The sequence below is a fragment of the Silurus meridionalis genome, chromosome 11, assembly GCF_014805685.1.
Source record: "Silurus meridionalis isolate SWU-2019-XX chromosome 11, ASM1480568v1, whole genome shotgun sequence".
NCBI lineage: Eukaryota > Metazoa > Chordata > Actinopteri > Siluriformes > Siluridae > Silurus > Silurus meridionalis.
In genome coordinates, this window is record NC_060894.1 from 17,816,297 (window position 1) to 17,830,365 (window position 14,069).

General features: G+C 37.2%; 1 protein-coding gene across 3 annotated transcripts in view; it reads right to left on the reverse strand.

The window, feature by feature from the left end:
- Positions 1–14,069, reverse strand: part of cadm2a (cell adhesion molecule 2a) — a 360,034-nt gene that overhangs the window by 18,797 nt on the left and 327,168 nt on the right. For all 3 annotated transcript variants that reach the window (XM_046861230.1, XM_046861229.1, XM_046861228.1), the window contains 3 exons: positions 2,071–2,232; positions 1,713–1,803; positions 746–924 (listed from right to left, as the gene is read on the reverse strand). In XM_046861230.1, coding sequence (XP_046717186.1) covers positions 746–924; positions 1,713–1,803; positions 2,071–2,232 — 432 coding nt within the window. The remainder of the gene's footprint in view (positions 1–745; positions 925–1,712; positions 1,804–2,070; positions 2,233–14,069) is intronic.

The following is a 14,069-nucleotide window of genomic DNA, read 5'->3' on the forward strand; positions in this document are numbered from 1 at the left end:
TCATTAGAAACTTTGGTTATCTGTGTCCTTACAATGCTCTGACATTCTGCAGTCCCCAGCTGGGACTTCTACATTCTACTTTTTGTGCTCATTAATTTTCCATCAGAATCTCACAAACATAGGGGAGCAAAGAGAAAAGAAATGTAAGAGAACAGAACATGTTAGACAGAAGCAGTTCCAGGGTCGAATGGAGATTGTGTGTATAGTGGCATTTTACTTTGTTCTGTTTCTATGAAACTCGCAGCAATGATGCAATTCTTCTAAGATTGCAATTTGATGCCTTACTTTATATTTAAAAATCAATATTTAATAAATGACCTAGTCGCAAACATTAGACTCTGCAAAAACCTGCGTCTATGTAGCAAATGAAAGATATTATGTGTTCATTATGTGCAAGATATGGTCATTCTCTGCCCACTGAGCTATGCTAACTCAAACTCCATGAACCTGTTACCAATGTTTTGCAAAGTTTTAATGGCTTTTCCACAGTAATAACCTCGAAACTTAATGCTAACTTTGGAATCGAGTTCTGTGCGAAACAAGAAGGTCACTTTGCAATTGACTTCAATGGATCCTAAAGATATTCTGATGTATGTGATGGACTTTTCATGACACGCAGAGAACTTTCAAAATAGTTGGAATATATAGCATCGGACACCTGCAGGGGTGAAACATCTATTTCAGTATATCACACAAAGTTGCCTTTTCAGCATGGTCACACTCTTCTAGAACTTTTAGCACTTACCGTACACAAAGAGCACATATTCAGCGTGGTTAGTGCCCAGATGATTACTGGCTTCGCAACGGTAGGTGCCGTTATCCGTTTTATTTAAAGATATGAAAGTGAGTTCTCTGCCGTCCACAATCAGGCGGTCCAAGTCTGGCAGTTTGCCCCCATCTTTCGTCCATTTCACTGGATCAGGCCTGAGAAACATGTCGATAATTAAATGGGACTTTTTGGAATCTTATCTGAAAATGATGTGAATATAACAAGAACGAAGTGAGCCTTCAAACAAGCGCAATTTAATGGTCTAATTTATCCAGCGTTTGTTTTATGGGGCTAAAATATGCACAAGTTCCTACCTAGTCTTAAGAATTTTGGTAGTAAACCTACACTATAAGGAAAAGAGTATTGGAACACTTTTCCAGCCATATAAGGTTAGTTTGAGGTACATCCTTTGATGTGCTAGCATACATTTTTTTCTTTCAATTGAACTAAATTACTCAAATTGGTTCTAGCATGACAATGCCCCTGTGCAAAAAGCCGGCTCCATGAAGATACGCTTTAAATGGGTTGAAGTATAATCTCATGGGGTTCCTGCTATAGAGCCTAAATCCTATTAAACACTTTTGGGATGAATTGGAACGCTGACTGCACCCCGGCCTCTTCACCTCACCTACATCAGTACTTGACATTACTAACAACCTTATGGCTGAATGAGCACAAATCTCCACAAGCACACTCTAAAATCTAATTGAACATCTTCCCAGAGGAGTGGCAAATTGGCAAATGGGGATTTAATGTGGAATAAGATGTTAAAAAAAACATACATACATCTTAGGGTCAGGTGTCCACAAACCCTTGTCTGAACAGTGAACATATATTAAAGTCTAATAATCTTTAAATTAGCATGTATTTTCATGGCACAGCTACTTATATAACCACTATAAACTAAATGGTGAATGTTTGTGAGGCAGTGTGAAAGACTTACGAGGGGTTGCCATTAGACACACATTCCAACTTGAGAATATCTCCTTCTTGTGGTAAAGTTTGAGAATGCCTGATCTCCACACGTGGGGCATCTGTATGGACAGACAGCTTTTTAACCATTGAAAAACAGACTGATGTATAGATATATTCTTAACACAATGTACATTGTACACCCTCACAGGACACAAAAAACTGAACCTCTTTGTATTAAAAGGCAATGATAATAAGTGAGGCAATATTTGAAGATATTCTTCAAATATTCTTAAATATATAAAATTGAATGGAAAGAAAAAAAAAAGCTGATATAGAAATAAAAATTGAATAAAAGACGCAGATTTATATATTAGACCAGGACTTACAGTGCACTTCGAGCACTTCGGTTGCTTGCTGTGGGATAAACCGTAGGGCCTCGTGAACCACTTTACACGTATAGGCAACACCGTCATCATTCCTGTCCACCTGCAAATGCACCGAGCTCTTGACCGTGAATGTCTTCCCGCTGGCATTTACCTCTTTTGCTCCTGCACAACATTACACACATACATTTCACTGTAAATACCCAACTGTAGTGTTCTTCATCTGAAGAACAAACAATTATACATTACAACACTACGAAATATTTGTTTATTATAAGAGTTAGAAGTAATGATTAGCAGAGTGACAGCTGATACACACAATATCACAGAATATAGTTTTTAATCAACTCAGTACATTCAACTAATTTGCAACACCTTAATGTATATATGGTAATATTTGTAATGTATAACTTTTAAACATGTAAACAGTAGTGGGATTCTATACTATATACATGGTGGTATACTGTATACAAGGTGGTGTTTAAGCTGGATCTTCATGTTTAATTCTGCACGAGACAAATCTGGCTAGTAGGGTGGGTGTGGAAGTAAGATCATGTGGATTGCTCTCTGACGATCATCATGCACAAGTGGCCAAATAGTTTTGACATTTTTTAGGGTTTGAGCTCGTTGAAGGTCTTCCTGATCTCTCGTCGTCTTCCAGTGATGTTTTTTCCGCTCTGGAAGCGAGCGTGCTAATCAAAAATCAAAACATGACTTATTGCAGCATCGACGTATGGCAAACATACGTCATGCCAAATGTCTTTGTGGCAGATTTGCCCAGTCTGAGACAGAATTTCACTCTTGCTCTTTGTTCTAATTTGCTGTCCATGATAAAATCACAGACGTGGTAATGCAGGGCAGAATAGCACCAGTTAGCAGATCCTGTGCAGTTCCTGAAACACTCGAACCAGCCCATGTGGCAGCAACAAAGATGCCTCACAGAGATCACACTTTTCCACCACTTTGATGTTTGACATGAACATTTTTAAAGTAAAATTAAAAAAGAAAATATTCTTGGTGGTTGTTACAGACAAGGCTTGGAAATTTGGAAATGTTTTTATTATTTTATTATTATTTTATTATTATTATTATTATTATTATTAATTAGCCACTCATTCATCTGTACTCTTTTGCATTTTTCACAGTACACAGTCGTATCAAATAGATGGATATAATGCAAGACGCAATTGACAACTAGTACTAGTGAGCTGACAGGAAAATGGTTTAGAATCCATCTGCTTCTAGTCTTGATATGACACTTAATGCAGAACACACAGACTTTGTCATCTTTCATCAGAAAATATGGAAAATTGGGCAATATTCACAGTTGGTCTACATTACTAATCCACGCAACACAGTTTGAAAGTGATCTTTAAAACATATAAAAGCATCTTTATTCCCATTCAAATGGTAAGAGGCTTTCACATGGAAGAAATCTTTATTTTCCCCATTCTTTTTATAAAGAAAGAAAGGTGTTCCACCAGGCAATAACAATACATGTATAAAAAGGAATGTACGAGTAAATAAATATGCATGTGTGGCTGTATCTCTATGCTTCATATTCATGGTTTAAACAATTTCGCCATCTTTTTAATCTATTTATATTTGCCCTGCTCTTTGTATGTGCTAAAATGCTATGAAGTTATTGTTGTATTATATCTGATGTTGTTGACTTTTATACCAATAGTCTATTTTTTATTTCTGTCAGGAGGTTATAAGGCTTTTTATGTATTACAGTAATATGTGCAGGGTTCATTTCTAGAGACTTTCTGCAGGTGTTTCAAAAATACCCAAATTAATAATAAGCCCTGGGGTTGAAACCAGATAAATGAGCTACGATCAGTTAGGTTTAATTTATAAGCCCTTGTCTGCTCCCGTTAGGGGTCGCCACAGCGGCTCATCAAATTATAAGCCCTTTCCAAACATATACCATAAAAATGCTACAAATATTAATAAAATGAACTGTACTAAGTATATCGGTATTCTTTAGGTATTTGGTGTATGAATAGCTCATTTAAATGTGGGTGTGGTTTAATGACTTTAGTGGTGCATGTGACCTACAAAGCAGTCTAATGCATGCTTGATATACATTTACATTTATTGCATTTGCCGGACGCCCGTCATAATGATTTAAAATCGTGTTAATAGACGTCATTTACTCACACTGTTCCTTAGATTAAAGCCATTTAAGAAGAATGGATATTATGTGTTTGATGGAATAGAGTTGGGTAGAATACAAAAATGTCTCTGTAGCTAAAGCAATGCGAAAGTTTAATCAGTAAACTGTCCATACTAAGCATCCAGAATCTACTATATGAAAATTATAATGTATGTTTTTTTACTAAATGCAAATTAAAGTGATGATGTCTGCACTGAATTTCAAGTACTTATGTAGATTCTAAACCTGCCTGTCTGTCTGCTTTTACACCAGTCCTGTGATTGCCTACAAACTGTCAATCAACCATCAGCTCAAATCAGCCATGTCAAATCAGCCATGTCCATGTGGAGGGAAAAGTGTGGACGCTAAAATATGTTATATAAAATTCACAAGAGAAGCATTGTTTTGCATTCACAAAATGATGTTGCTACCTAACAAGGGGTATTTTATCTAAGACCTAAAACCTACTTTTCTCTGTGGGGTAAAAAAATATGTCATAGATCATGCCATATACATACAGTTTGTACAGTATGTGTATTTTTTTTTTATACAGTAAAAAGGGTTTAAATCCCCCCCAAAAAATCATGTACCATTATTTGGAAAATAGTGAATGAAGACAAGACATTACACATTAGGGTATTTTCCTACTTGTTAATAAATTGTGTTTCAATTAAATCTACATGAATTGAACATAACAATTGCCACAAGCCAGAATACAGAGATAAACTAAAACTGCACCTATCCAACAAAATCAACCAATGATCCACTTCTCACTTTCAGCATAAAGTTTCCACACTTTCTCTCCGCAAAGTTGCACGAGCCATATCTTTACTTACTCATTCTGCCTATATCATCTGTCTGAAGCACCACAATCAGTAATGACCCTCTCAGTTATGGTAAAATGATAGAGGTTATAGAACAGGGGTATTCAATCTTATCAGCAAGAAGCTGATGTGGCTTCAGACTTTTATTCCTTTCGGGAAAAAGAGGCAACTGTAACAGTAAATTGAAGCCCAAGATAAACTATTTAAACAAATGAAAACAAGAGTGACTAATGCCTGGTTGAAATATCAGCCTTCAGCCACGCTTGACGACCCCTGAGGTTTATCTGCTATTACAATTCAATTTCATTCAATTTTATTTAAAAAATTTCATTTTCATTAAAAAAAACTTTTGGTCAATGTCCCAAAGCAGCTTTACAGAAATCAAACAGAATGTGACTTTAAATTTCAGCATCATAAATTTGGACTTTTAGATTTTAATAGATTGGAGTGCTAAAAGTAAAAAAGTAACATTAGAGTCTTTTCACATAAACTGTGTTGATTAAGCAAAGAGTCTTGAGACAAAAATTATGACATTATAGCCATAATAAATCATAGTACTTAAGATACTTGGATACTTAAGTACATTTTAAGGCAAATACTTTTGTGCTTTTACTCAAGTGAAAATTCTAAGGAAGCACTTTTGATTTAACTGAACTTATATTTTAACTACTGTATCTCTAAGAAACCATAAGAAACCAGAAAACCCAAAAAAAGCAATAATCGTGTTACATAATTTTCAGGATTTTTACACAGCACTGAAACAGCTTCTCTGCCATTTGATGATTTTAAATATAAATAAATAAAAAAACTCCTGCTTATATGATGATACATCATCCAATCACCAAAGCATCCATCTGTTTGGAATTCATCTGCATAATGGAGGAGTCTGACTTCCTGCTTTATCTCTCAATCTATCTCAAAATAGGTGCCCGCAGACAGGTTCAAAATTAAGGTCAACATGTTTTACATTAATATTTATGAACGGAAATCAACACGGTGTCACACACTTACACCAACACTCGTAACACTGGTCCAACAAACACAAAAACACACACGTGCACACACACAAATGCGTGTGCAAATGCCATTCTTTATCAAACACACACTGCATTTGAAAATTATATTCGTAGTTGGATACAAGCTAGTGCAAATCATAGCCCCCTTTCACAGTGCTAATTTCACTTTTTAAAGCTATTCGCCTCACCAGATTTTCCTGCCATTCAGAGATACAGCTAAAGCACAAGTCAACACAGAGAGCGGCGGGAAAGGTGGAAGAAAAGGCGAAAGATTAGCATTTCATTTTAGCTGCAAGCAGACTGGAATTTAAATACTCATTTCCAACCACAAGGCATTCATATCAACAGGAGGGAAGGAGGTTGCACGCAGAGTCAACCAGTTTATCCTCCACTAGAGAGAGGGGGAGCGAATGAGAGGAGATAATAACCTGTTCCACAAAAAATATCAAACTCTTACACAGCCCATAACATTCATACTAGCTTTCTTTATTGTCCGAATACATTTATTACACCTGTTTGCATGCACCTCTGGTGAATCTGTTTACGATGGAGATTATCGTTGGCTAAATAATCAATATGGTGTGATATGTCAGGAAGTGTATAAACACACCGGATTTTAGACTTAGATTTCCCATAGCAGAATGATACAAACTACGACAAAACCTAATATCCAATGTCTACATTCAGCCTATTTTTATTAAACACCAGAGCCTTGTGATTCATTTAAGACACATATTACACACATTATGACATTCTAACATTATAACCGGTGAGTTAATCTCTTTATCATGACACCTGTTAGTGGGTGGGAAATATCAGCAAGTAAACAAAGTTTTGTCCTCGAAAAGCAGGAAAAATGGGCAAGTGTAAGGATAAGAACGAGTTTGGAGGCCAAATTGTGATGGCTAGATGATTGGGACATAGTATCTCTGCAGCTCTTGTGGGCCGTTCCCGGTCTGCAGTGGTCAGTATCTATTAAAAGTGGCGACAAGCTTCATGGGGAGAGAAGGCTGGCCTGTGTGGTCCGATCCAACGGACAAGCTCCTGTAGCTCAAATTGCTGAAGCTGTTATTGCGCGAAGAGTCAGGACTGTTTTGGCAGCAAAAAGGGGGAACGACACAATATTACGCAGGCATCAGTGGCCATAAAGATATGCCTGATTGGTGTACATATGCAGCAATGTGCGTATTACTCCTACAGGCGTACATACTATCCAGAACAGACAAAGATTGCAACATGTGGTATTTAGATTACCATGACAATGCATTTACAATTTAACTTTCTTTCGTTTGACAAGAGCCTTGTTTACTAGGTTTCTGTGTTTGACTCTTAGTTTTCATCTTTGTCTGTTTCCCTCATTTTTGATTATGGATTATCCCGTTTTAACTTTGCCTGCATTTAACTCTAAAAACCTGGATTATGAAATAAAGCATACATCACATTTTCTCTTGTTTGTCAAGTCCCTAATTGTATGTTACAAATGCAATATTTTTTCTATTCACTTATCCAAGTTGTCTTTGTTCATGAAATGAAAGCCATAAACTACAAAACAGAGGACGCTAACAACTGGCTGACGTTTGCTGAGGAAAAGATAGACAGCCAACTCACTTAACTAGCTATTGTTTGCCTAGAAAACTGGCTAGCTAATTTTCTTATCAAGGTAGCCTAGCTAATATTTGTATGCTAGCCTACATTTACACCTAATTCTATTCTTTTCCATCTATATAGCATACTATTACAGGTACATAGAAATTGTGTCCATTTTTGTTCATTTATATATACATATGTCTTATATTCAATTTTTTTTAAATGATCTGTATGTTGTTGTTTTTGTCATTATGTTATAAGCTTCTGTCACAAAACAAATTCCTTGTATGTGCAAACATATTTGGCAATAAATCTCTTTCTGATTAAATAAAAAAAATATGCTAGCTAGCATATGTAACGAGTCTTTGGGTAATGAGACATCCAAAATCAGCTCCATCAAAGCATAGATAAACATGATGCATATTGCTTTAGTATGACATTTAATTCAAAAACTTACAGATATGGCAAAAAAAAAAAAAAAAGAACATCTCAAAATTTCCTCTAATATCTAAAACTCATTTAGATATTAATCCCATAGATATTAATCCCATAATCCCATCTCATACAGCTCAGAAGCACAATCTCAGTGGCAGCCAGAAGATTGCTTATACAGAACAAAGTATTTAAAAAATAAAGACGTAGCAGCAGAACATAAAACAAGAAACCATTAAAGCATAAAAGCATGAGTAAATAAAACAGATCGCATCTAAAAATAAAAAGAGCGCCAAAACCTACAGCGATTATAAAAACAGTGATAATGAATGATATTTCCTTCATTCAGAGGTGGTGTGACCTCTGCAAAAACACGAGCTCCACGGTATATGCTTTTCATCTCTCGCTCGGTCGTATTATCTTTCTAATCCACCCAAAGCATTTTACTGCTGCCAGGAAGCTCTAACATCAGCCCGAGAAGTGACAGCGTGATTGAAAGAGCCAGGTTAGCATTAATAAGCTCTCTCTCCGTTTCTGTTATCTATCTTTACAGCACAAACACTTAGCAGTTTCCTGTCATTCACATAATGTAGCCACTTTCACATGCCTCAAAAAACTCCCGCTGCTACACACTCAGAGATCCTAGTCTTTATTAAACATTCACTTGGGGTGTAATTACAATCGTAATGAGGCCCATTTTAACAAATCAGAGTTCATTTTAACTTCACTTTTCCACACCACAAAGAACTCATAGAGTAGATCTTGAACTGCACACCACAGAGGATACACTTTAATAACATAATATGTAGTCATAGCTGAAGAACAGTGATAAGTGGCAGCCTGGGAAACCCATTCACAGTCATAATTTAACACATCCAGCTCGGAAATCTTAATTTTTCCTCAGTATTTGTACATGACGCAAAAACAAGTAAAGCTATAGAGTTTCCAAATCTAGTTACCACCAAGTGGGAAGGATTGCTTTCGAGGTCTTTCGAAAATAAAGGCAAGTACTCTATATCTATAATCAAATCGAACTATTTGCAATGTGAAAATGAGTTCTCACGCACCATTTGCATCAACATCAGGGCATGTCTATCTCTAAGGCCTCTTCACTATTTCTTCACTTTACTAATATCTGATAATGCTAATACTGCTAGGGAAATTATCAATTACTCATTCATTCAGTTTTGTTGAAAAATTCTTAGTATTATAGTCTTTTATTAGGTCATTTAACAGCATAAAAAGTTATTTGCTGGCATCTGAACAGTGTGTAAGCCAGAGGTGGAAAGTAACAAATTACATTTGCTGTAATTATGTAGGGTTTTTTGGGGTACTTCTACTTTTTAAAGTAGATTTTTTTTAAATTTCATTGAAGTAAAAGCACTTTTACTTGATATGAATATTTGATTACTCATTTCACCTCTGATGTAAGCATACTTCTCTGTTTTGATATTGCAAAGACATCATGTCTAGTCTGATACGCCTTTACAAACCGCATTGATTAAACTGTTTCAACCTGAATTTTCATCTTTTTTCCCCTTGAATACACTTATCTGATTTTCACAGACAATCATCTTACATTTTTGTGATGGCCAATGACTTTCCTCACTCTCTTGAATATAATGTATTTGGCTTTAAGACAAAGTCACAAGTCAGCACTGATCTGTTCATTTCTGACAGTGAAAAACATAATAAAGGCATATATTCAACTGAAGCATATATTCAACAAAGTCCCTGTTCCTCCTGGACAAGAGATCCCAAAACCCTGGAGCAGAACCCTGGATGTGATTAAATGTACATCAGTGCTGCTTGCCTTTCTAATAAGTATATAGCCTAGCAAGACATATAGCCGTACATTAAAAGCCATTTGCTAATTCCGTCAATTTCTTTTCTCTGTTAAACTCCAGATAACTAGCAGAATGAGCTGGTCCAGGCTTTGGCTAACCCAGGATTGATGAGCATTAGAATATTAGGATTATTGAAGACAGAGAACTACCACCCCTCCCACCTCTATTCGACGAGATGAATGCTTCAGGGAAAAGAGAAAGATGCTAGCTTGCATGAAGTCACTGCTTATTCCCCTTGCTGTCTGTCCCACCGACGCAAATAGCACACGTGCACTCCTCATTAACACATGCCTGTGAGGTTTGTGAGTCTGAGGTGAAAAAGGTGTCCTGCTTTCCATGTAGGCTCACAGGTTGTCCTGTATTCACTCCCAGTCTGCTCTTTGGAGTAATTCACATTAGTGTGGATTCAAAAGAGATCGAGGTGTAATATTGAATTGAATAAATCGCTGAGCAGCATTATACTATGCAACATACAATCCATTTTTATAGTGTCAAGATATGTTCACATTTTGAAAATTGTATTGTTTGTCTTTAAATCAGTGTGGTATACTGGAGGATATCTGTGATATACAAGAGGATCACTATACTGTATACTGGAGGATCTATGTGCTATATACTGGAGGATTATTGTGTTAGGGGAATCACTGTGCAACACAGAGGGATCACTGTGCTATATAGGAAGATCACTGTGTAATACAGGCGATTTACTGCTACACAGTAGGATCACTGGGTATACAGGAAGATCAATGTGCTACATACAGGAGGAACACTGTGCTACACAGAAGGATCACTGTGCAATATACTGGAAGATCTCTATGCTATAATGAAGGATCACTGTGTTATACAGGAGGATCTCTTTGCTATATTAAATTATCATTGTGCTAAACAGGAAGCTCTCTATGCTATTTAGGAGGATCACTGTGCTATTGTGGAGGATCACTGTGCTTTACTGAAGGATTACTCTGATATACTGGAGGATCACTGTGCTATGCTAAAGGATAAGTGTGCTAAATACTGGAGGATCACTGCTATATACTGGAGGATCACTATGCTATATACTGGAGGATCACTGTGCTATATACTGGAGGATCACTGTGCTATATACTGGAGGATCCCTGTGCTATATACTGGAGGATCCCTGTGCTATGCTAACTGATAAGTGTGCTAAATACTGGAAGATCCCTGTGCTATATTCTGGAGGATCCCTGTGCTATATACTGGAGGATCCCTGTGCTATATACTGGAGGATCACTGTGCTATATTCTGGAGGATCCCTGTGCTATATACTTAAGGATCATTGTGTTATAGTGGAGGATCCCTGTGCTATATACTTGAGGATCATTGTGTTATACTGGAGGATCACTGTGCTATATACTGGATTATCACTATGCTATATACTGGAGAATTACTGTGCTATATACTGGAGGATCACTGTGCTATATACTGGAGAATCACTGTGCTATATACTGGAGGATCACTGTGCTATATACTGAAGGATCCCTGTGCTATATACTGGAGGATCCCTGTGCTATGCTAACTGATAAGTGTGCTAAATACTGGAGGATCCCTGTGCTATATACTTGAGGATCATTGTGTTATACTGGAGGATCCCTGTGCTATATACTGGAGGATCACTATGCTATATACTGGAGGATCACTGTGCTATATACTGGAGGATCACTGTGCTATATACTGGAGGATCCGTGTGCTATATACTGGAGGATCCGTGTGCTATATACTGGAGGATCCCTGTGCTATATACTGGAGGATCCCTATGCTATATACTGGAGGATTTCTGTGCTATATACTGGAGGATCCCTGTGCTATATACTTGAGGATCATTGTGTTATACTGGAGGATCCCTGTGCTATATACTGGAGGATCACTATGCTATATACTGGAGGATCACTGTGCTATATACTGGAGGATCACTATGCTATATCCTGGAGGATCCCTGTGCTATATACTGGAGGATCCCTATGCTATATACTGGAGGATCCCTGTGCTATATACTTGAGGATCATTGTGTTACACTGGAGTACAATCGTAGTCACTCCATTTGCATCATCACATAGCTCAGTGCTATGCACAATGCACACACAATGCTGTGTGCTCAAAACATATTGTTGTACGCTGTGCTTACAGGACTGTCAAATTACTAAGTGCGCCTCCTCGACTTCTCCCATGTTTGCTTTTTGAAACAGTTTGTAGTCTTTAGAGAGAATTGTGTAGGGAGGCTGTGGAATATTTTTTCCAAGTGGCTAATCTGCTCCGTGCTAAGGTAGAGTGCAAAAAAAGTCCATGCATCTGATAGCCGTGAAAAAGCAATACACTCGATCTGTAGAAGGAATTTGATGCAAATACGTCCCAGTGTCCTTAAGATTGCTCTGTGTATCGGCTTTGTGCTGTGTAGAGGACTGTGAGGAGGAGTGCACGGCTGGCGAATGATAGAGGACAGAATCGCAGCCCATGTTTTATTCATCGTTCAGGTGCAACACCGAGTTAGTGTCTAAGCAGAACTCTTTTTTTTATTGCTTATTGGTTTTTCCCACTGCATGAATGTTTTAATTCGTTCTGTGGGTAGAATAGATGTTCAGCGTTGCCTGCAAGTGAACTGTGATAAAGAAGCAAAACACATGGACACACCTAAGCATACACAGACAAAGAGTGTGTGAAAACGTGTGTGAAAAAGACTGTGTGAAAGATGCATTTTGCAGTAGCGCTCTGCAATATTTGATCTCGGAGATCTCTAAAGATTTGCTTAGAGTGGGGAAAAAATACAGACTTATTGCTGGGCGAGGTAAAAGGCACAGGGGAACTGAAAAAAAGAGAGGAGGATAGAGATGGCCTGCAACTCAGAGTCTGAAAATTTAATAGAAGCGAGAATGCTGGTGTTTTGCTTCCATGTGACTGTTATTCCCTGAATGGGGCTCCAAAATAAACGGCTTTATAACGCCATGAGTGTGGTGGAGAGGTGCTGAAATCAGTGATGACAGAGACTGTCACTTCACCCGGGTGCACGTGTCTACACACACACACACACACACACACACACACACACACACACACACACACACACACACATACACACATACACACACGCAAACACAAAACCAAAGACAAATAGGAGCAAATGGGATGCACCTTTGCTTATTATACTACTTAATTCTCACAAGAATCCTCAAGACAGCATTCATATATTTTTTTTTTACCTCAGCAAAACTGCCTTACACTCTTCTTCCATATTTTTCACCATGCTTTGCTTTATTTTTTTTTCAAATCTTTTAAATGCATTTTATTCGGCATATCAGAGGGTTATTGAATCCATCTATCTCTGTTTCCCGTGTGTGTGTTCATCATAAAAACAGTCAATGCCGCACAACACATATTTACACATCATATCCCAGCCTGAATTTGATTCAAGCCATCTGCTCATAAATCCTTGAATAAAACTAGTCTTTCATGCATGATGGATAAGATGTATTTTAAGTGAAAAAAACAACACAATAATAAAAAAAACATACACACATATTCTAATAATCAATAATGAAGATAAACACTAGAAACTAAAGCACTAAATCAGCTTTTTGAGGACTACTGCAAACCCCTACGCCTGAATTCAAACAGGAAATAGCAACTCATTCCACGTTATTTATGTTCATACACATGCAAAAAAAGGAGTGTGTATCCAGGTTTAAAGAGAACACCACCTCCAATTACAAGTGAACTAGTGAAGCCAAATCCAAATAAAAGGCACTTAACAGGATGTTCTGTCAGGAGAAACACCTGCTTTCAGATCACACACTATAAATACACTCCTGGCCCTCATAAGGCGTTCATTAAAACTTCAGAACGAACGTTTGTTAATAAGAATTTTCTTCACCCAAAGCAACGAATCAGAACATTTGTATTATAAAAGGATTTTCAACTAAATAAGCTGATTTCAGCTGCTTTCTCATTTGCAGCATCAGCAACGCCTCCTTTTAAACCTGTAAAATCTCCCTGTTTTTTCTCATAACGTTTTTTTTTAAACATTGTCACCGAATTCTCATCTGAATATTTATTACTTACAGTTAAATGGGTAGATCTCTATCTCGTTTGTATCTAATCCGATTTCAGCTAAGTATCATGTCCTCAT